The sequence below is a fragment of the Copadichromis virginalis genome, linkage group LG19 (assembly GCF_057382275.1).
Source record: "Copadichromis virginalis isolate Kocher_CV1m ecotype Utaka linkage group LG19, C_Virginalis_male_GT1.1, whole genome shotgun sequence".
Classification (NCBI taxonomy): domain Eukaryota; kingdom Metazoa; phylum Chordata; class Actinopteri; order Cichliformes; family Cichlidae; genus Copadichromis; species Copadichromis virginalis.
In genome coordinates, this window is record NC_140636.1 from 22,661,563 (window position 1) to 22,687,265 (window position 25,703).

At 39.8% G+C, this 25,703-nt stretch overlaps 1 protein-coding gene across 9 annotated transcripts in view; it reads left to right on the forward strand.

Annotated features, from left to right (window-relative positions):
* The first annotated feature begins 6,664 nt into the window (after positions 1-6,664).
* smoc1 (SPARC related modular calcium binding 1) overlaps positions 6,665-25,703 on the forward strand; it is a 62,411-nt gene continuing 43,372 nt past the window's right edge. For all 9 annotated transcript variants that reach the window (XM_085440637.1, XM_085440641.1, XM_085440636.1 and 6 more), the window contains exon 1: positions 6,665-7,056. In XM_085440637.1, coding sequence (XP_085296763.1) covers positions 6,955-7,056 — 102 coding nt within the window. In that variant the 5' untranslated portion in view covers positions 6,665-6,954. The remainder of the gene's footprint in view (positions 7,057-25,703) is intronic.

Genomic DNA, 25,703 nt, shown 5'->3' on the forward strand with positions numbered 1-25,703 from the left:
CATTTTTATACTAATACTGATGATATAACATTAACATTATTTCTTACTGTACTACAACTGGCATCAGTAGTAACACAACTATTGTTCTCACAGATCTAGTACAAATAGTCGAAGTTGAAAAAGATTAGTATTTCTCTCTGTGAGTCTGATGGATTTGATCACCACATGCAACCCCACTAATAAATGCAGTTGATTAATTGAAAGCCCTCTTCTGCATATAGACTGGTCTGGTTTGGTCCAGAGCTTCAGGATTAGATAACTCTGGGTGAAAAAAGCTCTGATGATGACCCACTAAACTCCTGACCCATTGTGGGGAACAGTGCGAGTTTAATTGGCCCCACCCGCAAGCTGTATCGGGAGGACAGCGGGTAACAAGTGACAACAAGGAACGTGCTGGCTGGCTTGTTAACTGGGGGCATGGGGTCTGCGAGGGGAGCCAAAGGAGAGCGGTGCATGGTGTGCTTGCTGCACAGTTCACTGGTGCAGGGTTATGCTCTGCAGAAATTTTGTGTTTGTGTTTTTGTTTTTGGTAGGGCATGCTCCCAACCACCAAAGCTGAACTGGGGGGTTCATCGAGAGGTGAGCTGCTTGGTGCAGTCATGGAGACCAGTACACAGCCCATGTAGTGGTGAGAACCCAGCATTCCACCACATCATGTAGGATCCGACCTGGAGATGCCAAAATCCTTATTCTAGATACATTTTTAAGTATTTTGCAACCAATAAAGTTATAGACCACCAGATCTTTAATGTGGTATACCATAAATACTATGAAACAACCAACATATTGAATATTTCAAAGATTTTCCTTAATATATCCTGATTGGGAAAGTGATTCTGTATCAGCTCTTCTGCTTTTGAGGATCTATTGAAAGACAGATCCTCAAAAGCATCTGTTCGATTTAGGAACTCAGTTATAAAAACACAGGTGAGCCAGTATCTGTGCCGTTACGAGGATCTACGTCCCGTTCAAGCCACTTAAGGAAGGCTATTTTTACACAGAGCCAATAGATAAATCCAGCCAGGAAATTATAGCGAAAGAGGAACTGAGAGATTACGCACTTTTGGCTACATGACTCTGACAGTCAGCAGCCTCAGCTGAAATGAATTCACCCATTTCATTTCCCTTCAAAGGCAGATCAGATTTTCAGCTGGACATGTGTGCAGAACTTTGACAAGTATGGATAGAGACATGGCAAACTCTTTTACCGACCTGGAAATAAAAAGGCCTCGGTACATTTCCATCTCTCCAGAGAGCTTCTGATTTTCCACATTATTATATTTTACTACTATTGTAGTGCATCGAGCCAGGAGCTTACTGTACCCGTGTTTGCTAAGGGTTGAACACAAGGAGTGAGTGTGTACAGCTGTCTAGACAAGTGCAGTGAACCAAACTTAAGCTTTCTTGGATGCATTTTATATTTTAATATGTTTCCTATTCAAAAACAGCAAACATAATTAATAAGAAACATATTAGATCTGACAAACTTGCAGTATTTTTCTTAAACTCGTTAGGAAAAAAATCTTATTTTTTAATTGTTACTTCACGCATAAGCTTCCTCTAATATTTAAAAGGCTTTAGAGAATTTTAGAATTCAAATCCTAAACGAAACATTTTTTATTGCTTGATGCCAACAAAGTAACATGTGGACATAATTTTTTAATTTTTAGGATACATATTATTACACTGATTACTGTAGTGGTTTCCAACCTAGCAGCATGGGAGCTCATATTAGGTTTTCAGAAGATGAACAGGAAGGGTCACAATGACGACCACAATAATGAAGCACAGTGAATGCTGGTTATTCTGTCATGATTGCCTATTTTCCAGTTTTCCTGTAAAACACCAGATAGTTTTCCAGTTAGAAATGATTCATATTAGAGCATGACTGATATATTCATCTGCCAATACTGGTCATCCACACCACCTCTACTTTTCTGGGTCAGCAGTCTAAGCAGAGATGCCCTGACCTCCTTCTCTCCTGCAACCTTCTCTAGCTCTGGGGTTCACCAAGGTGTTCCCAAGAGACATAATCATTCCAGAGTGTTCAGAGTCTGCCGTGAAGGAGCTCATTCCCAACCAAGAGTGGGCACTGACTGAGAGACAGAGAGACAGGGTCTCAGATTTGGAATCGCTAATTCTGATAGATGCAAAGAGCTCCAGTCCAAGCTGGAGATCATAGCTTGATGAAGCCAGAATCACATCATTGAATAAATATATACTTATTCTAACACTTATACATATTTTTTCCTTTTCTTCTTCTTCTTTAAAAAAATCACTTCACATAGTTTTGCAGCAGAGCAGTTCAGACTGAGCTGTTTCACTATCAATAAAAGCACAAGATAAAAATAAAAAATCCCTCTTAAAGTGATTACAACCAGACTGTTGCAGTCGGTGATCAAACACTACAGGTTGCTGTGTTGATGTTCATTTTGAGAACTATGTTAATTTTGAGTAGACGATTATAAAGGATCATTATTAAATAACACAATCAAAGAGTAGATTAGGTTGCTGCTTATGCAATAATAGATCAGTAACAAAACCATATACATCAATCGCATAGCTTTTTTTCAGTATTCCTCTGCCTTCTCGTCTCTGCTCAACATATCAACCAAGGCCACACAATACCACAGCACCCTGTCTGACTGAGCAGCATTTGCACCAGCATTTAAATTCCAATTTTCCTTTGGAGGGCTTTACCTCTCCACTAACTTGCATGAAACTTTCTCTTGTAAATTTTTGTGCCTCACTGACAGACAAACAAAGAAAATACAAGGAACAAGAAATATCATAACAGCAAAATAAAATGCAAGATTGATTACTTGGATTTTGGGAAACTTAGTGCTGCGCAAGCACTCAAATATGTGTGCGTGCATGTGTGCGTGCGTGTACAGTACTACATGCCTGCTGGAACTCACTGGCCCTGCGAATATTGAGACCTTTCATTGCCCCCAGTTCACATTTCCAGCCTTGGTTTGCCAACAGAAAGGGCCACATTTTCTAGACCGCTTCAACTCCCGCTTCTAGCCCTTTGCTATATTCAGCCACCAACCCCCTCTCTCCCTGCTGTCTATTCTGTGGGATGGTACAGGGGTCTCATGCGGGTGTGGAACAGTCCCCCTCCTTAGTGGAAGGGGAAAAGGTCCCAGAGACATAGCTGTTAATTCAATCAGGAGAGTGGTATGCTCAATTAGGCATCCATAAGGGCCTGGATGGGTCCGGGGGCCCTGCAGAGGGCAAGCAGCCCAGTCCCCAGGAGGTATTAATTGTGGATGACAGTGTGTAAACAGTGGGGTGAATAGACAGCGCAGGTGCGGGACACCCCATTCCAGACTCAATAGGCCTTTTCACACCCGTGGCTCTCTGTTGCCACTTTCTCTTTCACTCTCTCACTGCGTAAAAATCCCTCACATCTCTGATTAATGTCATAGATAATTTGGCTTTGTGGGCTTATTTATTTGTTGCTATGCTTTTCCATCACCAGACATGCTTCTACATCACTGTCAGTGTGTGTATGTTTGTGTGCAAGTGTGTACTTGAAGAGGGTAATAAGAAATGCTGGCCAGCCAAGGGCTATACCCTCCTCCTTGTTTTCAGGAGCTAGTGAAAATTGCGGCCAGTACATGTAAAATATATGGAATTTATGAAATGAAATCCAGATGACACTTTAAAAAGAGAAGGCTTTGTATCTGACCTTCGATTTTCCCCTTCAGCACACAAGCCGCCCGCTCCTCTCTGTCTTTCATTCAGTGCTTCAACTGTATTCTGCCTTTTGAAGTGCAATCACACACTCATCAAACAGATGCACTGCCTGAAAAAGTATTCAGACACTACATGTGGGTGTAAAAGTAGCAGAAATACAACTGCAAGCACAGAATACTAATCTTGAAGTATGCCTCCTTTTTTTAACATTTTAATAAATCTGAAATAACTGGTTTATTTTTACTGATACAGTGAAATACAAGCAAAGCTTTTCTAAAGCTGATTGCAGTGGAGGTACTATTAAAGCAATTGCTTTAATAGTACAAATAATAAACAAAGTCAAATAATATTCTCCAATGTAAAAAAAAACAACTATATCGGTATGGAGGTGTGTGGGAAGTGAAGCAAACCTTCTGAGACCCCATGTCCTCACAGAGGAACGTAGGAGATACTAAAAATGAATGCCAAACAAGTAGTGAAGCAACATGGGAGTTGCAAATACTTTAATAATTTGAATAAGTTCAGCACTTGAAGAACCTCAGGGATGAAAAAAATCCTAAACCCAGAGACAGATTCGGTATATGGTTGCTGTATTGTTGGGTGACTGGTCGATAATTACAGTAGGCCTTTTCGGATTATCCTAAATTACTGGTAAATCAACTAATAATCAGCTTTTTATTGTTGTACAGGTGAGGGTGAAATATCGCTACAATAAACAAAGGGAGGAACTTTTTAAACACTGGAATAAAAGTCACAAATAGGTTTTCATGGATTTCGTTATTAGAAGAACAATGAGAATCTACTGAAACACACGACAAATGCAAATGCTGATTTTATTTAGACAAAAATGTAGTTATTTAGCATTAAACTGGAAAAATGAACGACAAGTAGCAGTTTTTGCCTCTCTTCAACTTGTTTTCCTCTCAGCATTTATCATACTACATCTGAACTGCATGTGCACCTAAACTGTACTTTTAGGCAACGTGACATCATTGCGGCACATCTGTGCTAAACCTGCTCCTCTCCCGAGGCCGTCAGATCTCTGGGTGGCCTCAGTGCTGCTCTGTCTGTTTCTGTGTCTGCACACACCCGCTAATTTTCGGCCGTATGTAGTTGGTGTAAGCCGGTGGGGGGACCGGCGGCTGGGGCGTCTTTGGAAGGGCCACTGCAGTAATTGGGATGTACATTTTCTTTCAGCATGCCCATTCATTCCTGCTTTTGTTTTTGTTGTCAGAGGTTTTCTTTTATGTTCGGCCAAATGACAACAGAATTAAAGTGTCAAGCCATGCTTTCACTACAATGGCTTTGCAGCCCTGAAAACTTTGTCTTCATTGTTCAGGGTGGCGGGTTGAAGTGAGAGGGAAGAGCAGATATAAACTGATCTCGTTAACATTCCAAGAGACACTCCCGTTGACCCTCTCTGCTCCTCATCCTCACCTCCCACAGCATTACTCCACTCACACAAGGACATGAGTGGACCAGCTGGCACAGAGCGGGAGGGGTAGTTGGGTTAAGTCTCTGTGGTGGGAAACAACTTGGAATGAGGCGCATCCCTTCTCTCACAGCTCTGATAATGATACTACACGGACGCTTTGCTGAGTTTCTATGGTGGTCCGATAAGCAAGAATTCAGATAATTCACTATCTTGAGACCACTTAGGCCTCGGTTTTTCTCCCTTTTGTACAACTGCCCCATCCATTTTTATCTCTCCCATTTGGAGTGACCCTCCTCTGGCATCTTTTCTGCAAACAGTGCTTTACAGAAACTGGCCAGAGCACAGAGGAATAATTAATGCTGACCCTAATTGTGCCAATTCCAGAAGCTCAATAGCTCTAATTACAAGGCTCTTCTCTGAGGCACTCAAAAAGCCGCTGAACTGTCAAAACCAACAATTAAAAAATATCTATAGGGACAAAGAGCGAGAGAAGGGGATTTGGGGTGGGGGTGGGGTTACCCGTTCCAGTAAAGGGTGACGGGACACCTGCACTAAACACTGCTTCTCTCTTCTTAATGGGCCTCACAATTTATTGAAAGGAAAAGATGGAGAAATGGACAGCACGGAGGCGAGGAAGATGTGAGAGCCAGAAATTGAGAGGTTGCAGGCCGATTACAGTGTGGAAGCATGTTTTGTTAATGCACTAAGTGTGCTTTCCTGCTCAGGTTGGTGGAAAAGTACTGAGAATATTTATGGTTGTCAAAGCAACAATACTGCGATATTAAAGTGCTTCATAACAACCTTAAACCTTCCACTTAAGTGTTAAATGTGAAAAACCCAAACGTATATATAAGTGACAAAAGGGTTGCAACAATGCAGAACGGCTCTAAGGTCAGCCAGTTTATTTTGAAAAAAATCCCCCAAACCAAATAGGTTCTCTACCAGAAAAAACCCCCATTTATTCTATGAAATGTGTTACATTATGACCATGTAATTGGGGATAAAGTGACACAAACAGTTGTTTTTTTGCTCTATCAAACAACGAATCGTCTGCCAACTAAAACCCACAACGACACACACACACACACACACACACACACACACACAGCCCCCCTGCAGTGCTTGTGACAGCTATTGACTTTACTCAATAGATGTTTTCCATTGTAACCCAAGTACGCAGGCTAAATGTCACGGCAGCAGGATACTAGGCTATTATAGAGCATTATATGTCTCAGAATGGGGATGAGAACCTAAAATTTGACCTCACAATTGCTCGGCCATTGTCTCTGCTCTCAAAGACTCATGATAATACACTGAGTGTTCCTGCAGCTGCTGCCTCTCCTGGTCCTATCTCCTAACTGACCGGAGCAGGTCTTTCTCCTCCGCGAACAGTTAATCTTGGGGTGAGGTGGGCGTGGCTTTCCCGCCACCGGCCGCTGCTATTGGGTCCTCCGAGTGCCAGCTAGAAACGACTGCTCCCTCCTTTGCTTTTAAATGAAGGTGCAATGGATACAGGCGCGACTCAACCTGTGGAAGCCGCGATGAACAGCTGATCCTCCCGCAGTGGATAAAACCAATCACAATGGTGACGGCCAAGTCCTGATTCCCGATCATACGCGTGGCACTATGTGAATAGTTATTGGAGGAGTAGACACAGGAGAATTATTAACCGGAAATTAGGGTTAAGGAGTCTTTTTGGGGCGTACTAATATATATTTTTTTCGGTTTGGACCTGTCGATCATCAGTATTACAGACGGACACGCTGTGCGCTCAGACTACCTGCCGCTCTTCGCTCTGCGCTCACCGACGCTCAATTATGTTATTATCAAGTTTCCTCATTTTTACCGTCTCCTACTTTATGGCGCCTCTGTTCCTCTGTTACCTGCCTCAAGTGTCGGCACAGAAGCCTGGGTCACGGGTGAGTACATCCCTGTGGGTCTGGTGCCTCACACTTTCATGGAAGTAGCAGTTTGAAACACGATACTTGCATTAATTACGAAAGTAAAAGTGTGTCAAACTGATTAGATTCTACTTAAAATAGAACGAATGGGATAAATTACAGACTGCTGGTAAACCTGAAATATGCCGAGATATTTCTTTAATGCGCCTTTAGTAGATAAGATGTAACAGTTGATTCAAGATTTTTTTTTTTAAACTTATGCTGAGTGGGTAAATTAGATGACTTTAAATCAAATGAGAAATTTGGCTTTTGGTGTTAAAGTTTCATCTGATTCACTGTTTAGAGAAGAACACTCCAAACCCAATCTCCATCTGGGCTTGTAAAGCTTAATCCCACCAATTTGCTGGTTTTACACTTTGAGTTTGGCCAAATCTAACTTGTAAAACATGAAATCGATGATAACTTACTGAGCTTACTCAACTTTTCCTTGGGCACAGCATCCCGGCTCCTGGACCTCTCCTTTTGCAGGAACAGATTTTTGTCACTGCCATGTCTCTCCATCGCTCTTTTTTTTTTTTTTCTATCTTCAGTCTCTCACACACACTGCTTTGCTTGTTCAAGGTTCTTATTTCGCCCTGTCCAGGCACAGGGGGAAATAAGTGATGCGAAGTGAAGGGGAACACCATTGTTTCAGTGCACAGATGCACTGTAATATTTGTGGTCAGAGGCGAGGGGCTGACTCACAGGGGGTGAATATGTAATACTCTCACATACTGGAACTATTTCACAATATCTTTGAACCCCCCCACCCACCCCACCCATCCTCCATACACAGTGTGCTGTGGTCAAGATTGTTCTCTGGAAAGAGCCACAGTGAATTTTGCTTAATCACTTCTTTGTTGCTCCTTTTATAACTGTTTTCCTACTGTTCAAATAATGAGAGGATCAAGGTGGAGTGTGTGGCTTTCCTACAGTATAACTGGACGCAGTACTTGTTACTTTGCATATTTTGGGGCCTGATTCAGGTGGCACCTCCTTATATAGCTACATCACTTACACGTGCTAGGGTGTTTAGAAAATCAAAACAAAGATGAGTTTTGAAATTACGATGGCTGATACTCTGAGCTGCCCTTTTATCGTGAAGTTCTTCCTATTGTAACTTTAGCTGAAAGATTTTGTGTACCTTGCCAGGCTGTGAAAGTCTATCAGTCTCAACTTTGGTAAACAGTTTCAAAACCACATTGAATAAACTCCAAAATACAGGGTGGCCAGTGTGAAAATGTGGTTTCTTGGTCCTCTGAAATTTGATTCTTTAGAGACAAAAGCTTTTCATAAAAACAGGGATAACACTGAAAATCTGAGCATCTCCATCAGCTTTATCCCATCAAATTAAACTCCCTCTGCATCCCACTTCATCCTCCTTCTGGCATGGATTAGGCCCCAAGGAGCAACAGTCAGCCTGCTGAAACCCCCACTCACTCCACAGTGATTACTTCTAACATTTCTCACAGCTGCTGTAATACCATAATTCACACCACCCACTTTCCACGTTGATATCAGGAGTGAACGGCTGAGCTAATTTCCCTGCATAGACCTGCTCCTTTCTCATTTCTCTTGAGGTTCCATGATGCAATAGCACAACAATCCTCAAGACTGAGGAACACGAGTAATTGAGAGACTAAAAAGCCTTTTTTCAATTTTGCAGTTCCTGCTGTCTGTGCAATTTGGAAGACCAACAGCTTCTTTATTCTTGTATGAGTCCTTCAATAGTTTAACAGTGAGTTGGTGGATAAACTGTTGGATGCTAAGGATGTGTGATGATCAGTTGTAATTAATTAGTGCAACATTGTTTATTCTACCAAATTTAAGCACAAACTATCTGAATTATTTAGATGAAAAAAAAACTGATAATGGACTTAAAAACAGCTTCTTATGAACGATGCTGCCTTTATAGAGAGACAGGATTAAGGTTCATAATAAGTTAGCCTTTTTTATGAGTGCAACAAGATATTTCATGTTTTTTAAAACCGTAAAACCAGGAATGATGAGTCTCGTGGTCTGCAGGGATCATTTCCTAAAACGTTTAAACTAAGAAATCAGTTTTCCCAGTGGGAGGAAATGCTTAGCTTTTATAGAAGCTTAGCTATGCAGCTTTAATCCATCTTATCAAATCAACCTGTTAGTCTCAGATTGCCCATAGGGTTGGGATGCTATGGGCAGTCTGCTTGCATAATTCGGTGACAGCATCAGTGAAGACTCTTAAAACTAAAACAAACACACAGGCCTAAGCAGCAAAGCTGCATACCTTCAGCTTGGGAAAGCAGAGCTCTGGTTCAAAAGCAGGAAAGTCTTTTTATTAGTGTGAGGTAGATCACAGCAAACATGCAGGTGTGAGTGTGCTGATGCGTGCAGCGTATGGGTGCAGGTGCCTGTGTGGTGAGCCGTGGAGTCTTAATTATGCTTACAGTGTACAAAGGAATGGAGGTCAAGAACGGGCCTGTTTTAAGTGAAAGAAAAATTAAACATGAAAATAGAAGTGACTATACTTAAGTGCAGTATTTACTTAAAAATTGGCCAGTGTTTATGCTATATTTAATTTTTTTCCAATTCAGTTGAATTAAGTTTGGAAAAAAATGAAGTTCACATCTGTTATCTGGAGGACATTAAAAAGAATATGGGGAAATTGAAGAGATTGGAAACTCCATCTGAGGCAGATTTAGCAAAAGCTGGTCCATGAGAGACGTTATTACTGAATGGTTCATATTTATAAATATAAGTTTTTATCAGTTAACAGCAGTTTAACTTTTTCTTTAACTATCTGGCTTTAAATCTTATAATCTTTTTTTTTTATAAATTTTATTTTCAGTCACAGCAGCATGTTAACAACAAAACATTGAACATACAGTAGTTTGCTGTTCAGTATTTACAATACCCCAAAAGATAACAGAAATAGAGAAGGAAAAAACAAACAAACCAAAGAAACCCCTACAAAACAACAAAAAATAAATGTGTCTTGAGGTATCACCCCAAAGATAGCCGTTAGAGCAGAAGGATCATATTTAACGTTATACATCTCTGACAGAGTGTTAAATATAGACACCCAATAGGTATGAAGATTGGGGCATGTCCAAAAGGTATGAAGGAGCGAACCTGTTTCTGCTTTACATCTGTTACACAGAGGGTCAGCTTAAACTGCTTCAGGAGCTGCGTGAATGAGGCAAAAATCCCATCTACAAAAAGGTCTTTGATATTTCTAAGGCCATTACTTTCCCATATTTTAAAGGCAGAGTCCATCATGGAGGGTGGGAACATATGATTTGAGCAGATAGGTGCTTTAATTGACATTAAGTGTAACCCCAACCTTTTCCTACATTGCACCCAGATTCTGAGCGAGTCATACAACAAAGGGTTACGTTTATAGGTGTATAGTTCTAATGGGAGAGCTGAACTCAACAAAGCTGATAGGCAAATTTTGCCACAATTGGATGACTCAATTTGGAGCCAAGCTGGAGTCTCTGTAGTAACATTACTCATCCAGTACAGCATATTACGAATATTTGCTGCCCAATAATAAGACTGAAAGTTTGGCAAGGCTAATCCACCCATTGGCCTAGTCCTCTGCATGAAATCTTTACGAATTCGTGGACTTTTGCCATTCCAAATTAAATCTTATAATCTTAATCATAAAGAGAATATAGTCACGCATTTGGACCTTTTTTCATCTACAAGAACCAACCTAATGAAATAAAAATCTAAACACATTAAGACAATAAGTGAAGCTCACAAGAGACCATTTTACAAAAACAGATTCAAAATTGGATCCTATATTTCCTATAATGCAATTGCTAATATGATTACTCTCCCTTCTTGGGGAAAATTCACTTAGTTTTCAGCATTTTTGAGTTTGTAGTTCAAATCCAGATATTTAGTCAGATGAAGTCCCTGGGATAAAACGAGACAAGAACTTTGTGGTTAGGCTGAGCAGCCCATACCAAGTAAACTGGTCGAGAGCCCATTTTTTGTTTCACTACTTTAACAAACAAGATATTTTGTTATATATACACGACAAAGTTGTCAGCAAGAAGTTTGATACCAGCAGAATCAGACAAAGATGAAGAAAGGCAACAAATGCAATTCTGTCATTATTCAGGACAGCTGAGAAGTCACTCGCTTTATCAAACCCGGCAGGTCTGATAAAGAGGTAAAAATGAGGTGAATGCAGAATAGCCAATATGATAAGACCCGAGGCAAACAAACCATGTAAGCCTTATTAAGAAAGTACTTTTATGGGTCAAGCAATGAGGGAAATGTTGTCAAAAAGCAAACTTAACTATCCAACTGTATTATGGCCCATTTGTAATCTTTATGCCTTTTCATCAGTAAAATGCATTCACACCATTCTCAAAGTGAAAGTGAAAACAGAATTGTGGATTCATTGAATTTAATATATACACAACTTAAATATTTACAGGATTAAAAGAAGTTTATTTAGTTCTGCTTTTATTCTCTTAGAGTATAATAAATCTGTGCATAGTAACAATGAAAATTTGAATTTAATTGTCCCAAAATGTCAAAGGGAATAACAGAAAATTGCCTGAAGAAGTTGTCAATAGTAAATAAACATTGTGATAATTAGAACTGAAGAGACAACATCTGCATAACAAAGGCTATGAGTGGCAGATGGAGAAGCGAGAGAGATCAAGGCCAGAGTGTGAGGACTGTTCCTTAACCATAATGAACCACTGAGATGCATATGAAGAAGAGCTGTTGACCATAATCATGCAGATGTGCAGTGCACATTTCCTCATTTAGTCTTTATGAGGGGAAAAAAAGATTCCTGGCAAAGTGATAAGGTCATAGTTTGGTTTCACCGTCGTCTGTGAGGAGAAGTCATGAAGTACAAACCTTTTAGATTAACTTTGTACTGACTGTTCAACAGCAGTTTCTGATTAGGCAGCTAAAGGAAGAATCCCAGCACACAGTCATTGATGACGAAGCTTGTGGTTTGAGGTTCTTTTGTCGTATCGTAAAGTACATTTGCATGGTTATGCTAGTGTTAATCAAGGGTTAGAGGGGATCTAGGAGGTGGGGGAACCCTAGTGGTGGAAGAAAAATAACTCACCTTAAAATAAATGATTGCGTATTCTTTGTTGGCTCTGAGGTTTAAGGCTTGTGTGGATTTACTTAATCTGCAGTCTATTAACAAATGCTACAAGGGGCATCATACCATCAAAGTTACTCTCCAGCCTGGAGCAATAAAAGTGGAATTTGGCAAATGATACTTAAGAGCATCATCTTAAATTCAAATTGATGCCTGCTACCCTTTACCTAACCTACCAGTGAGTATGGAGACGTCAATCTACCTTGCACCAGGCCAAATCAGTCCCTTTTCTGTAAACTGTAGTTGTTTGAACTCTTGAGTATTCTTGCACAGCAGCCATGCTACACTACAAGGACAACAGTACTTGAACAGATTTCTTATTCTTTAAAGTCAGGAGTTTTCAGTCCCATTGTCACAGGAGTATAAAATCAAGCACCTAACCATCTCTAACAAATCAGTTTATGACTTTCAACCAACTTTAAGTGATATTTTTACAAATATCTCTTAACCACAGCAACTCAGTCATGAACAGTGTTGGTCAAGTTACTTGAAAAAAGTAATCAGTAATTAATTACTGATTACTTCCCCCCAAAAGTAATCCTGTTACTTTACTGATTAAAAGTAATTAATCACGTAGTTACTTAGTTACTTTTTTTTTTTTTTTTTTTTTTTTTTTTTTTAAATGACATCAGAAACAGCAGTATGCGACATTACGTGATGGCAGAGCTTCAGTTCATCCTTTGTCATTTTTTTTTTTTTTTTAATAAATAGGACAGGGGGAATGAATGAGAGAGAGAGGGGGAGAGAAAGAAAGAAAACCAAAGGGGAGAAGAGACGGTGAGAAGGGGGGGGAAGAGAGACAGAAAAAAAAAACAAAACTCCTGGGTCACCTGTATGGAGAAAAACAAACAAACAAACAAACAAACAAAAACAAACAGAGGAGACAGCAAACAACAAAGAGCAACATAATAATAGAGAAAACAAAGCACCATCACAATAAACTAGCTAGTCATAGATATCAGTATTTACTAAGTAATAAACGATATTGTGCAGCACGCAAGATAGACAGCGCACAGTGTGCTTTGAGGCAGCAGCCAAGAAAGCTTTAGTCCGCGTCTGTGAATACCCATGTGTGCATACCTGTGTGGATCAGCGCGCTTGCATTCCAAAGGTTTCTCCATGTAATGATCTGCTAGGGAGTGTGGGGGGGCCACAGCCCCGTCCTCCAGGGTGTGAAGCGGGTATGGAGGAGATCAAAACTCCAGACATCCAGAGGCCCCCAGAACACAAGAGACCATGGAAGACCAACAGAGGGGCAGCCGCGCCACTGTCCCAGTAAGAGCTGAGGAGAGTCCCAGATGAGGGCTCACTCAGCAGCCGCAGAGCAGAAGTCAGGGGGAGTTGCAGTGACGCGCCCGTGAGCTCCGCCGGCCCCCAGCTGCGCCTGAGTGACCGAGCCCTAGGCCGAGAGGCCGGGGGCACCCCACCTCCAAAGGGGCCCGAGCGAGCCCCAGGCCCCAGGCCCCGACAAGCGGCCGCCAAGGAGTGAGCCGGTGTGTACCCGGACGCCCACCCCCAGACACAAAGAACCACCAACACACCGACACCTGAGGGAGTCCGCCACCGGCAGGGGAAGTGGTGGTGGGTGGAGATAGGCCTCCAAACCTTGGAGGGCCTGAGGTGTCCCCAGAGAGGTGGCGTCTGATACCCAACCTGACATATAGACACAGACATACAGGCACACACAGACACAAACATCCATTCCCACCCTCATGCTCTCATATGCACTCACTCCACACTCAACCAACGTGGAGACAGACATAAAGAGACGCTGTACACACAATCACACTCCCCAAGCGTACTCTACAAACCGGGTCTAGGTACCCTTGCCCCTGGAGGGGGGAATTGCACCCAGACCCAGGTGGTGTTACCCTTTTCCCTGCGGTGGGGAGAGGCAGACCACCCCGACTCCGCAGCAGCAGGGAGGCCCCACACCCCAGACCGCAGTCGGACGGCCAACTACTTAGTTACTTTTTAAAAACACGATTTACAACCTGAATATGTGATAAAGCGATAGATCTTTCAGCCCAATTCTACTTGCATAATCCATCATACAAAATGTAATCAAATGGAAAAGTCTTAAAAATATAAAATAAAAAAATAAAATAAAACTTGTTTTATTAGTTTTAATCTTTTAACTTTATGCATCAAACAAAAATTTTATTATATGCAACATTCTCTGACTGCACATTTTCTGCACATTCCAGCACATAAAATAAAATATTTTTTGTGTTTACACTCAGTCTTTCAAATAGATGCAAGTAAAACACAGTAGAAAATAAATGGAATCAAAGACTCAGCGGTCCTGTTGCTCTATTTTCACCTGTAAAGCAGGAGGAGGGTAGGCGGAGGTTTTCCCTGTTGCAGGTGTGCCGCAGCGGTCAGTTGAAGAATCCGCGAGCTTCTCTGTGAATTTCCCATTACGTCATTGCGCACTCGGTACTTGCTTGGAAGTTTAGGGGTTTTATTGCTGTAAAAATTAGTTTTCTTCCCACACACAACGGACACTAATGTTTTTGTCACTTTTTATGGAATCAAACTCAAAGGTCAGTACTTCCAGGCTTTAAACGCTGCACGCTCATACTCTCTCCCCACTCGATATATTATCCATTGTTGATCTGCACACAGTTGTTGTCACGAACGTCGCACTCGCTTACGTCACTGTCATGAGACATTCTCGCAAAAAAAAAAAATCACGGTTTTAGTAACGCAGTAACGCAGCGTTTCTACGGGAAAATAACGGTAATCTAATTACCGTTTTTGCAATTGTAATCCCTTACTTTACTCGTTACTTGAAAAAAGTAATCGGATTACAGTACAAGTAAACAACTTACAAGTAACGCGTTACTGCCCATCTCTGGTCATGAAGAGTCAGATCATGTGAAGTTACAGATGGCAGTCACCGAGTGCTGAGGTGCATAGCAAGTAAAAGTTGCCAGCCTTCTACTGACTCAACCTCCAAACCTCCTCAATTAATTAATTAACATCAGCACACAGACTGTGTGCTGGCAGGTTCATGGCTTGAGTAGCTCCTATTGGTGTAAGGTGTAGGTGGCCAGGTACTTTTGTTCACATATGATATTTTAGTGAAACAACAAACAACACCATCCATCCATCCATTCACTTCCGCTTATCCTTTTCAGGGTCGCGGGGGGCGCTGGAGCCTATCCCAGCTGTCATAGGGCCAGGTACACCCTGGACAGGTCGCCAGTCTGTCGTAGGGCCAAACAAACAACACCATAAAGACATATATGAATACTCCAAATTGCTGTATATATGTATACCATACTTTATTAATGACAGATATTTTAAAATATTGTTGTAGTTAAGGTTCAATTATTTTTATGCAAGAATGACTTAGCCATAGTTCGCTGCAAAACATTACAATGTAGCGATTAGAGGTGGAAAATTATGGTAGAATCATTTTCTCTAATATTAAAAAATAAATAAATAAATGGCCTTATCTAACTGTCATGAAAAAAATATTTCAGGAAAATAAAAATAAAACAGCAGGGAAACGGTGGTGCAGTGGTTAGCCTCACAACAAGAAGGTCCTGCATTCAATTCCACCATCAGTTCAGGGTTTTTCTGTGTGGAGTTTGCATGATCTCACCATGTCTGCACAGTACTCCGACTTCCTCCCACTGTCCAAAGACATACAGTTAGTGGGATTGAGTTAATTGGTAATTCTAAATTGCCCATAGGTGTGAGTGTGAATACCTGTTCTTCTCTATGTGTTAGCTCTGCGACAGATTGGCGACCCGTCCAGGGTGTACCCTGCCTCTTGCCCAAAGACAGCTGGGATGGCTGTCTTAGCAGAAGAGAATGAATGGATGGATATTGCGGCAGAATATAATTATTTTTCTGGTGACATCAATGATCTTATCTAGTCACTTGAAGATTAAGCAAAAAAAATATATTTAATTTATGTTAGAAACATACGTACATAAGAATGACCTTGGGTAACACCATTCACGAATCCCACATGATTAAAATGATCCATTACAAATGGTTTAACAAACTTTTATGGAAACCTCTGATTCTGACACTCATAAGCCAAGATCTCATGTGACTGCACACCTAGGCTCCATCTGACGCTAACAGATTGCTTTAATAGTGACTCAACAAGTGACCAATAAAATTGCTTTCATATGTCAATTCCCTCTCATGCCTGCATGATCATCAGATACATTTCATGCTCAATTTCATGGCGTTCTAATCAGTATAATGAAAAGCAGCCTTAAGTCTGTTCCAAGAATCAGGCCAGTGTGCTCCACTCACGGATCGCTGCTACTTAATTCATCCTTGCTTTTCTTTTGCAGATCCTTGTGATCATTTTGGTTTGCATTTATGCAATCTATCCCACTATGGGAACTTACTCTATGTAAATTTGGCCTTATAGTGACACAAACAGACTCTTGTTTGAGAGGACTACTGCTTGTTGAAAGAGTTATGGCTCTCTGTAATCCTTTTGATTATCAGGATGGCAGAAACACTTCCTCTTCCCTATCAAACTGGTTCAGCAGATTAGCTTCTGCTCTGCCTCATATTTAAGTTTCCTTTGATTTAAGTGAGTGTGTGGTCTCAGCGTTAGTGTGCAATGGCGACATGGAACCTATTGTAATGGGTGACGGGCACACACACACATACACACGCTTCCTGGGAACAGCAGAGACAGCTGACTGTTCTTTAGCCAGGATGTAGCATTAGTGACAAACAAGGAATGTTGTTAATCAGATTTAGAGCCATTTCCGAAAAGGAAGAACATGTTCCCCCTCCTCCTCCTTACTTATACTTTGATTTAGATTTCTTCATACCACTTCAAAAGAAAAAATAAGGATGTTTTCAACATTCATTAATCACGTGTTTATGTCCTGGCCATCATCAAGGGGAAATCTGATTTCAGGATGGTATGGTCGTCAACTCTTTATTTACTGGATAAACTAGATTTTCATATTAATAGATTAACAACAGTAATCAGAACGCAGTTGCTCATGATGAATGAATCAGGACTATTTTTCCATTTATAACACATGTTAACAGTAAAGTCGCAGGTTTTCTTTGTTTTGGTTCTTAGGCGGAGGCAGAAACTTCATCTGCCTGCAAAGGTTATTGGATTCAGTGTTTGTATTTAAGTTGCTTTCAGTCTTTACCTCATTGCTCTGAAGCTTTTCTACAAGAAAAATTTCCAAAACTAAAGGAAACAAAGGGGGAGGTGCTACAGTTTAAAGGGGAACAATTATGATTAATTTGAACTCCATATTTTTTTATTCTTGGACTCTCCAGAATAACTTTTGTTTTAGTTCTTTTCCAGTTGGGTTTCATTTAGGAAACCAGTTGGTGATTCTTGGCAACTATGTGTATGTAACCAGCAGCAATTACTTTGAAAAAGTAATTAATTATAGTTACTAGTTACTTCTTCAAAAAAGTAACTGAGTTAGTAACTGAGTTACAAGATTCTAAAAGTAAGTAATTACTTGAAAAGTAACTATTGCGTTACTTTAAAAAAAAATGTTTAACCATGGGGTCCAGGGTATAATTGGCCATTTTTAACTACTTTTGATTTATTTGACCTCTACATTTCACATTTAAAAACTATTTATTTGCCTTGTTTGGTATCATCCTTTTCAGCACAACCTCACGTGTCAGAATTTACAGTCATGTTTTCATTTTGACATACTGTATTAACACAATTGATCTAAAATCAGACAAAAAACATAAAATCCGAGTAGAAAAAGTTATATTTTTTACTGTAACAACCACAAACATGTTTATTGAATCATATTTCATAACTTTAAATGCAAATAAAAATTGTCAATTTTAAAATCATACGCACAAGTTTTGCAAACAACAAAGTTATTTGCAGCCATTTACCTTTTACCCTTTTTTTTTTAACCATTTCAAACTATTTACAGAACAATCAGCTGTTCTGCATTCAATAAGATGCCACACAAATTATTTGTGCCACTCCAGAAAAGGTGTATCACTCCTTTTTCTGCCTGGAGACAGCAGTCACATCATTGTTCTGACACACAACACAAAACTATCCACAACACTACACAATAATTACACAAGACAACACATTAACTACACACTCCAAACACACTAAACGTGACAAATCTCTCACATGTCAAAACTCCCTCTCTCTCTTTTTCTGCTCTCTTTCTCTCACCGTCACTCCTCAAACTTCCCCCTCTTCCTAAACAGCCAAAAGTCATATTGCCATATCATTTTTGATTGGTCAACATGGTGCACTTTTACACCAACACGAAAGGGCTGTTTCTTGTTTTTTGGGTTTTTTTGGTCATAAGCAGAGAGTGCTTGCTAGCTCTGTCCTTAGACAGTAAACGTGACGAAACTATTGAGGAAAAACGCCGCATATATATTGTTTATCATGACTCTGGTTTTACATGGCCTATATCAGGACAATTTAAAAACTGGTATATATCACCTTGTTGCTTTGTCATCTTAAAGTGGTCATGTCATTGGCTTACCACGACTACTTTATTCTTCCTCAGTCAAACAGCAGCAGTCATGCGATTGTTTTGCCCCCTTAGCTCCAGGTGTTGTGCCAAAAAGTGATCGTCGGGCAGAAAGTGATTGCTGTCCGCGGGAGCGCGCGCAGCTGCTTAAAGCTGTAGCGCCCAGATTACTTACAGCTACTTCCATGCAACTGATATAAGATGTGGTAAGCTAAAGACAGCTTCAACCATCTGTTTGTTGAAAAATAGTAAAGCAACTGCACCGAATTTTCTTGTCACTAACAGTAATGGCATTGTAACGATAGAAATAGTAATTAGTTAGATTACTTGCTACTGAAAAAAGTAACGCCGTTACTTGTAACGCCATTATTCCCATCACTGGTAACCGGTTGGCGAGTGGTTGCTGAAGGTCGCAAAGAAGGTGCAAAACCCACTTTGTGATTACTTTGGTCACCACAGTAGCCTTTTATTTGAATGGAAGATGCCCACCTGTATGCAAACACTTGCAAAGGAATAGTCAAGCAGTAATAAAACTTAAAGTTAAGTGTCTCAAACTTAAGTGTGATAGAAAACCAGGAACTGAGCACGTTCACCTTCAGTCATCAATGTCTGCTAACAACCAAATATAAGGAGGTTTTCTGTGCTACTACGTTCACTTTGCAACTTCTAGCAACTGTTGCCAGCTCGTCAAGGAATACACATTTTTCACTAGTGACAGGTGGTTGCCAGATTGTCGCTGTAGGCCTGTGTGAAGGGTGGCTTTACCTTTAAGGAAACTTGCTTCAGATTGACTACTCTGGATGTATGTGGGTTATGTCCACTCTTATTGACATCATACAGTTTTATCAGCAGAAAAAATAAATTCAGGTGTTTTAACCTCCTAGGACCTGGTGTCCACGTATGGGGACATCACATTTTGTGTTGGCTAGACCACAATACTAAATTTTGCTCTTTTAAATGGCTTTCAAATGAGCCATATTGATCAAAGTGGCACAATTGTTGTTTCTCATTTTGTTTTTGTACCCAGGAAAAATGCTGCTGTGTTCAGACACCAAATAAAGAGTTATGTACATCATTACTCAATTGTAAATACCAAATAAAATAGCAAAGAGAAATTAAAAATGCATGCCATGAAAGAGTTCGGGTCTTAGGAGGTTAACCACAAGGAAACGTTACTGACCCCATTGTATGAAACTCTGGCCTTGCTGAATATGAAGATCCACTACAATAACAGGGCATATAATAGTTCATGCCCAGTCATTTCTTCCTGCTGTGGATGGCTCACAACCTTATGCCTCCTGTGTGAAAATTGTCCACCTTCTTTAAAAGCTTCCACACCAAAAAAGTGGGAAAGAAAATTTAAAATGCTAAAATTGTGTCTCGAGCCTTTTTATTTAGTCAGCTGGTTCTCCTTTCTCAATACAGAGTTAAGTTAAAAAGAATGATGTAGCTTTTAATACATTCCTTTTTTTTTCTACACTTTTTTTTAAACACTGTGTGTTAATTCAAACAGCATGACAGATGGCATTCACTTTATAGATTTCCTGAAAACTAAATGCTAATTATCGGACAAAAGTGATTACCTCTGCCCGTTAAAAGCCCACAACCGTACACAATTAGCTCTGTCTTTGGTGGACAACTTTCATTGGCTTGTTACCTCTGTGGTTGGCTCACTTTCATCCTCCTTTTCCTCCATTTGACTAATCCACTTATTTCCCAGTGAGGGAATGCCAAAACACCTGATGATTAATGACACAGGGATGCATTAGATAGCCATGCATGTATGTCTTTATATATGCGTTGGTGTTGTATTGTTTGTTGTTGTTGTTGTTATGCCCGGAGGCTATAATGAGCCCATCACACGTTAGCGTGAAGCTGGCACACAGATCTCCCTCTCGCTGTTTTGCGCTCACACACGTGCACCGATGCGGACCAGGCTGTAATGAATCCATCTGTGCACGCAAAAGCCTTTTCTGTAGAAGCAGTGATGTCATTCATGTTAAGGTGCATGGTGCTGTTAGTTAATCTGATTTAAACATCTCTTATGCTATCAGGGTAAGAGCTGAGGTCATCCCTTGTTTAAAAAAAGAGGCCGTGGGCTTTTCCAAGTAAAGAGTTTGGATTATTGACTACTGTGTGTTTCAATCAGAGAAAAAGAATCAGTGAAGCTGGCGAAATTTGGACCACTGTGCTGTATAATTGCAACCATATTGGAGCCTGTATTTGTATTATGCTGGCTCAAGTTCTACACAGACTAAACAGCCAAACATCCAAAATATGCTTTCTGTGCATGATTGCAACATATTTATGTTCGCAAGTATTAATAACCAAGGCAGCTTTGACAGCGACATAACCAGCGTATCACCTTCTGTTCTGTGATGGAGTAAATGGCTCTCCAAAAACAGCTCTGGAAAATATCATCTCTAATTAACATCAGGAAATTTTCTGGAAAACACATAAGAAAGCTGATGTCAATGATGCCTAATCACAGTGAAATGTCTTTAAAAATGTCAGCACTACAAATTTTCTGCAGACCGTTGGCAGTAAAAATTTCAAAGCACGCACGAGTATTAAATGTCTTCAATGGACCGGTATGCTATATTTCTCAGTTTGAACAGTAACACCATTACAGGCAGTGACTTCCAAGTGTAACATTGGGCTCAAGTACAACGTCTTGCTTACTGGAACGCCTGGCTGCAGGTTTGAAACTTTATCTCTCTTGGCAGCTCATGAAGGGTGTTAAACAAATACAAAAAAGCTGAATTTTTATGCAATCTTCCACATAAACACCACAAGTCATTGTTTCAGTAGGTATTAAAAATATACCACAGCTGATAATGATGAACCAAGCAGCCATACCAGTAAGTTCGCTAGTTAAACATTAGCTCCTCAAATCATGCAGAAGTCGGTTTTCAAAGATAAACTATTTCGTTTAGATTTTTAACCTCTTTTCCTTTAAAAACAAGCACTCAGCTTTTTGTTGTTGTTTGTTGAACTTGAATAGTTTAATTTTTTTTTTTTAAATAATGTGAACATATTCTGCTTTGACTGCCTTCATATCTTATCTTACTAGATGTTGTCTATTGTTTTTTTTCCTTTTACTGAAGTGGAACCACATGATAAGCACATATTTAGAAAGATAATGACCCTGCAAAAATAAATTATTCTGTCACCGAATAAAATCCCAAAAACTGGACTGAAAAATAATCTCTCTAATTAATATCAGGAAATATATAAAGACATATAAACATGTATTTATGAATGAAAATCTGTGCAAATTAACACATATTTAGGAAATAGTGTATTTAAAAACAACTTTGTCATGCAAGAAATAATTCTCTTAATGTAAGTAATTAGATGGGAAGTTTCATGGTGCTATCTATGAGTTAATATTTTCCTCTGAGAGGGTTTGCAATACTTGGGAGATAGTACTGTGAAAAACAACAAAAACAAAAAAGTCTTGTCCTCAGGTCACTAATCAGTGCAGCTTGGTCTGATAAGTTACAAAAAGATGAAACAATACGAGAAACAATATGTAGAGAAAGAAGTGAAGTTTAAGATCTGTGAAACTTCCTGTCCAGCTGCTTCCAGCCATAACACCACAAATTTCTGGATGCAACTGTTGAAAGCTGGGTTATATTTGGGTAATGCAGGCGCCAGTTTATGACAAGGAAGACAAACCCAAGGAATTAAAAAGACAACATCTCTGTTTCTTTTTAGATCTTTTGTTTTTTAAACTGTTCACTTTGAGTCCAAAGATTTTGGTGGTGCACTCACTAAGGCACATACCATAACTGAGAATAAAAGCTATAAATAAAATACAGTAAGCACGCAGCTCATGTTGTGCTGTGCAGCTTTTACTTCATTTACGTCATCCCAGCTCTGATAAATCTGGGAAATAAATCAGCTAAGTTGCTTTTCAACAAAACTTCAGCAAGTCTGTTCCCCATTAAAGTATTACCTGATAAAGGTGAAAACGGGATCAACCGTTTATGTTGTGTTAACGCTTTTTTAATACTCCTAATCTGTCCAAAGAAATTAGTTCTACTAAATTAAAAACACTTATTGTAGATGTGATCTGCATATTAACTACCACCTTGGTTCTGTCTCACATAGCCAACTTTTTACTCTTTATAAAAATGATCATTTTCTAATCATATTTTTCTTCTTTTTCCATTGCGGCGGGTTGGAGTGGAACAGACTAGCTGCCAGTGATGGTAAAAAAGACCATTTTGCTAATGCTGTAATGGTTGCACAATGGGGGTTGCATTTCACTTATTTTACGAGTGGTGGAGAGAGCGCTCGGGGATCTGTGTTATTCTGACTTCGATGCGTGTGTGAGCTTGTGTACTTCTGTGTGTTGGCGGAATGTGGCTTGTTAAATGTGAGAATGTCAATGCTCATTGTTTCCCGGTCAAGATATCAGTACCAAACCATCGTGTAACTCCCCTGGTGTTTTACCTCCAGCTAATCTTTCACCTCATCTCTTTGGTGGTCCATCAGGAAAAGCAGGATCTCGCATCTTCATAGTGTAACGAGATTTATAAAATATGCATTTCTTTTAGTTCTACTGTTTGGACATTAAAGAAAGTGCCTCTGAGTGGTTGTTAAAGTTACGTTATTTCACTCCATTATGTTGTTTGGGAATGTGGCTCTATAAATCCTTTAGTGTTGCCTGTTACACTATAATGTTTAGGTAATTAAGATTTATGTAATTAATGTTACTTTGACTTATGCTTGTTCCTTAACAGCTCCAGTTATATGTTAGCCTGTTTAATGTAGATGTGTTTGTTTGGCTGTGATTATGGAGTGTCAGCCATTACGGGCCTAACAGTTGGGGCTGTTTCTCCTCAGGAGATAATGCCAGGTCCTGTCAGCCTGGTTTATACTGTATCAGCTGATCACTGTCACATAGTCCTGGGTCAGGGAGTGACTGAAAATAACTCTAAATGTTTGTTTTTTAACTTCTTCAGGCTGTGTGATGGGTGGGGTTTATCACTTCAGGTCAGCTCAGATAATAGTCAGTAAGCCAGAGAGTAAAGGAAAGATTAAGAAGGCAGAAATTTTGTCTAGAGCTAAAGTAAAGAAGTAAGTAACATTAACTGCTTTTTTCGCAGTATTTAAATGTGGAGCACATTCACATTGTTTATAGTGAGACAAATGTGGAGGAATCAAAATCAGAGCCGCTGCAGAGTGTCCTTAAGACGCAGTTTGAGATGTTACTGTGAAAGAAAGCAGAGTATTCAGATTAGATTGGAAAGAGTTTAGCATGCTACAGACTACTTGATCTTCTTTCCAAAGGGTTTGACTCATCATTCTCTGTTAAGCTAGATATTTTTCAGGTGGTTGTTTTAATTTGCAGTAGTGCAGAAATGAGCTGAACCTCATTTCTTTATATTTTGTTTCCAAGGAGCCAGACACTTTTGGACATTGGCTGCTTTTTCAGCCAGTCCAGTCCATTTTCAGAGGAATGTATTTTGAGTTTGTTAAGCCACTTACAAACTGACCTGTGAATCATTCAAGCATAAAAAAGGCACAGATTTTATGGTGTGAACCAGTGTCAGCGTGACTATGATCCCAAACACACTGACAGTGCAGTAAAAGTATACCTTGGAACAGTTGAAGTGAAGGATTGACTTTTCCAGGGCCCAGAACTCAACTTCTTGACAGAATGTAAGAAAAGGTAGCCAGCATTCAAAGAAGAGTTTTGAAATGTCCTTGAAAAAGCCTGAAGAACTATTCCTGAACACTGTGTAACAGGAAATGAGGCTTGTTAGAGTTGTTCAATGTCTGTTTTTATACAGATTTATTGAAACAGTTTGCACGTTTCAGTAAACCTTTGCACCTATTTCTGATTTTCCTAGCAAAAAAAAAAAAAAAAAAAAAAAAAAAAAAAAAAAAATATATATATATATATATATATATATATATATATATATATATATATATATATATATATAAAAATAAGGGTTGGGTCAAGATTTTGTTTTGCACAGCCCTCTTGAACATTTCTTTACCAAATATAGTTATGCGTTTCAGGGTTCTGTGAAACAGTAATTAATATTAATTACTTATCAAAAGGATTTCATCAGTAACGAGTCAGCTGCTGGCTGAGGCTTCGTGGCGCAGAGACAAGAGAGTGGTATCAATCATTTCAAGTCACTCTGACAAGTTAACTGATGATGTTTCCTTTGAGTCCCAGTGTTTGCAGGCCTGTTCTGGTGCATCCAGTAGATGCTTGATCAGATCGGTATGCGGGGAGTTTTTAAAGTTAGTGAATGTCTGGACTAATGGTTTCCGAGCAGGACTTTACACTGCATCGGGACCATTACCTGTCAGCTATTTAAATGTTTGGCCTGATCGGTGCTGTTACATACCTTATGTTAACTTTCCAGGAATATATTTCACAAACTACTTAACAGGTTACTGTGAAGACACCGCTGTGATGCAGATAAAGCTCTAAGAGAGAAAGAACACATCACAACATTGCTCTCTGTGATGTGCTTTTAGTTTATCTTAGAATTTCAAGAGTACTACTTGAAACATACAGAACAATAACTCACACTTGATAAATTTATATGCTGTCACATTGAAAGCTAAACAATGGGTAAAATGTTCCAGTGACTGCTTGAGTAATGCTTTCCTACCCTTTTAAAGTACTTTATTAAAAAAAATCTTCCATTTATTAAAAGTACTCTCAACTATAAATTGGGAAACTTTTCATGATCTCCTTGAGTGTCTGTTTCACCTTTACCAGAGGCGAGTGTTTGGGTGGGACGGTATGAGTAAGAACTGTGGGAGACATGGTAGAAGTGTTTATTTCCACCTACCAGACAATGCTGTCCCAATGCTTTATTATGACAGTGGAGGTAGAGTAAGTTTGTGAGTCAGTGAAGGGGAGGACAGGTCAGTCTGTGGGCAGAGGCCGGACTCTTTGGCTCATAACCTGGAGAAGAAGTCGGATAGAGCTAAATCACTTTTTTAAAATGGTTTGTTTTGGATGGTGATGTACCAGTTTAACA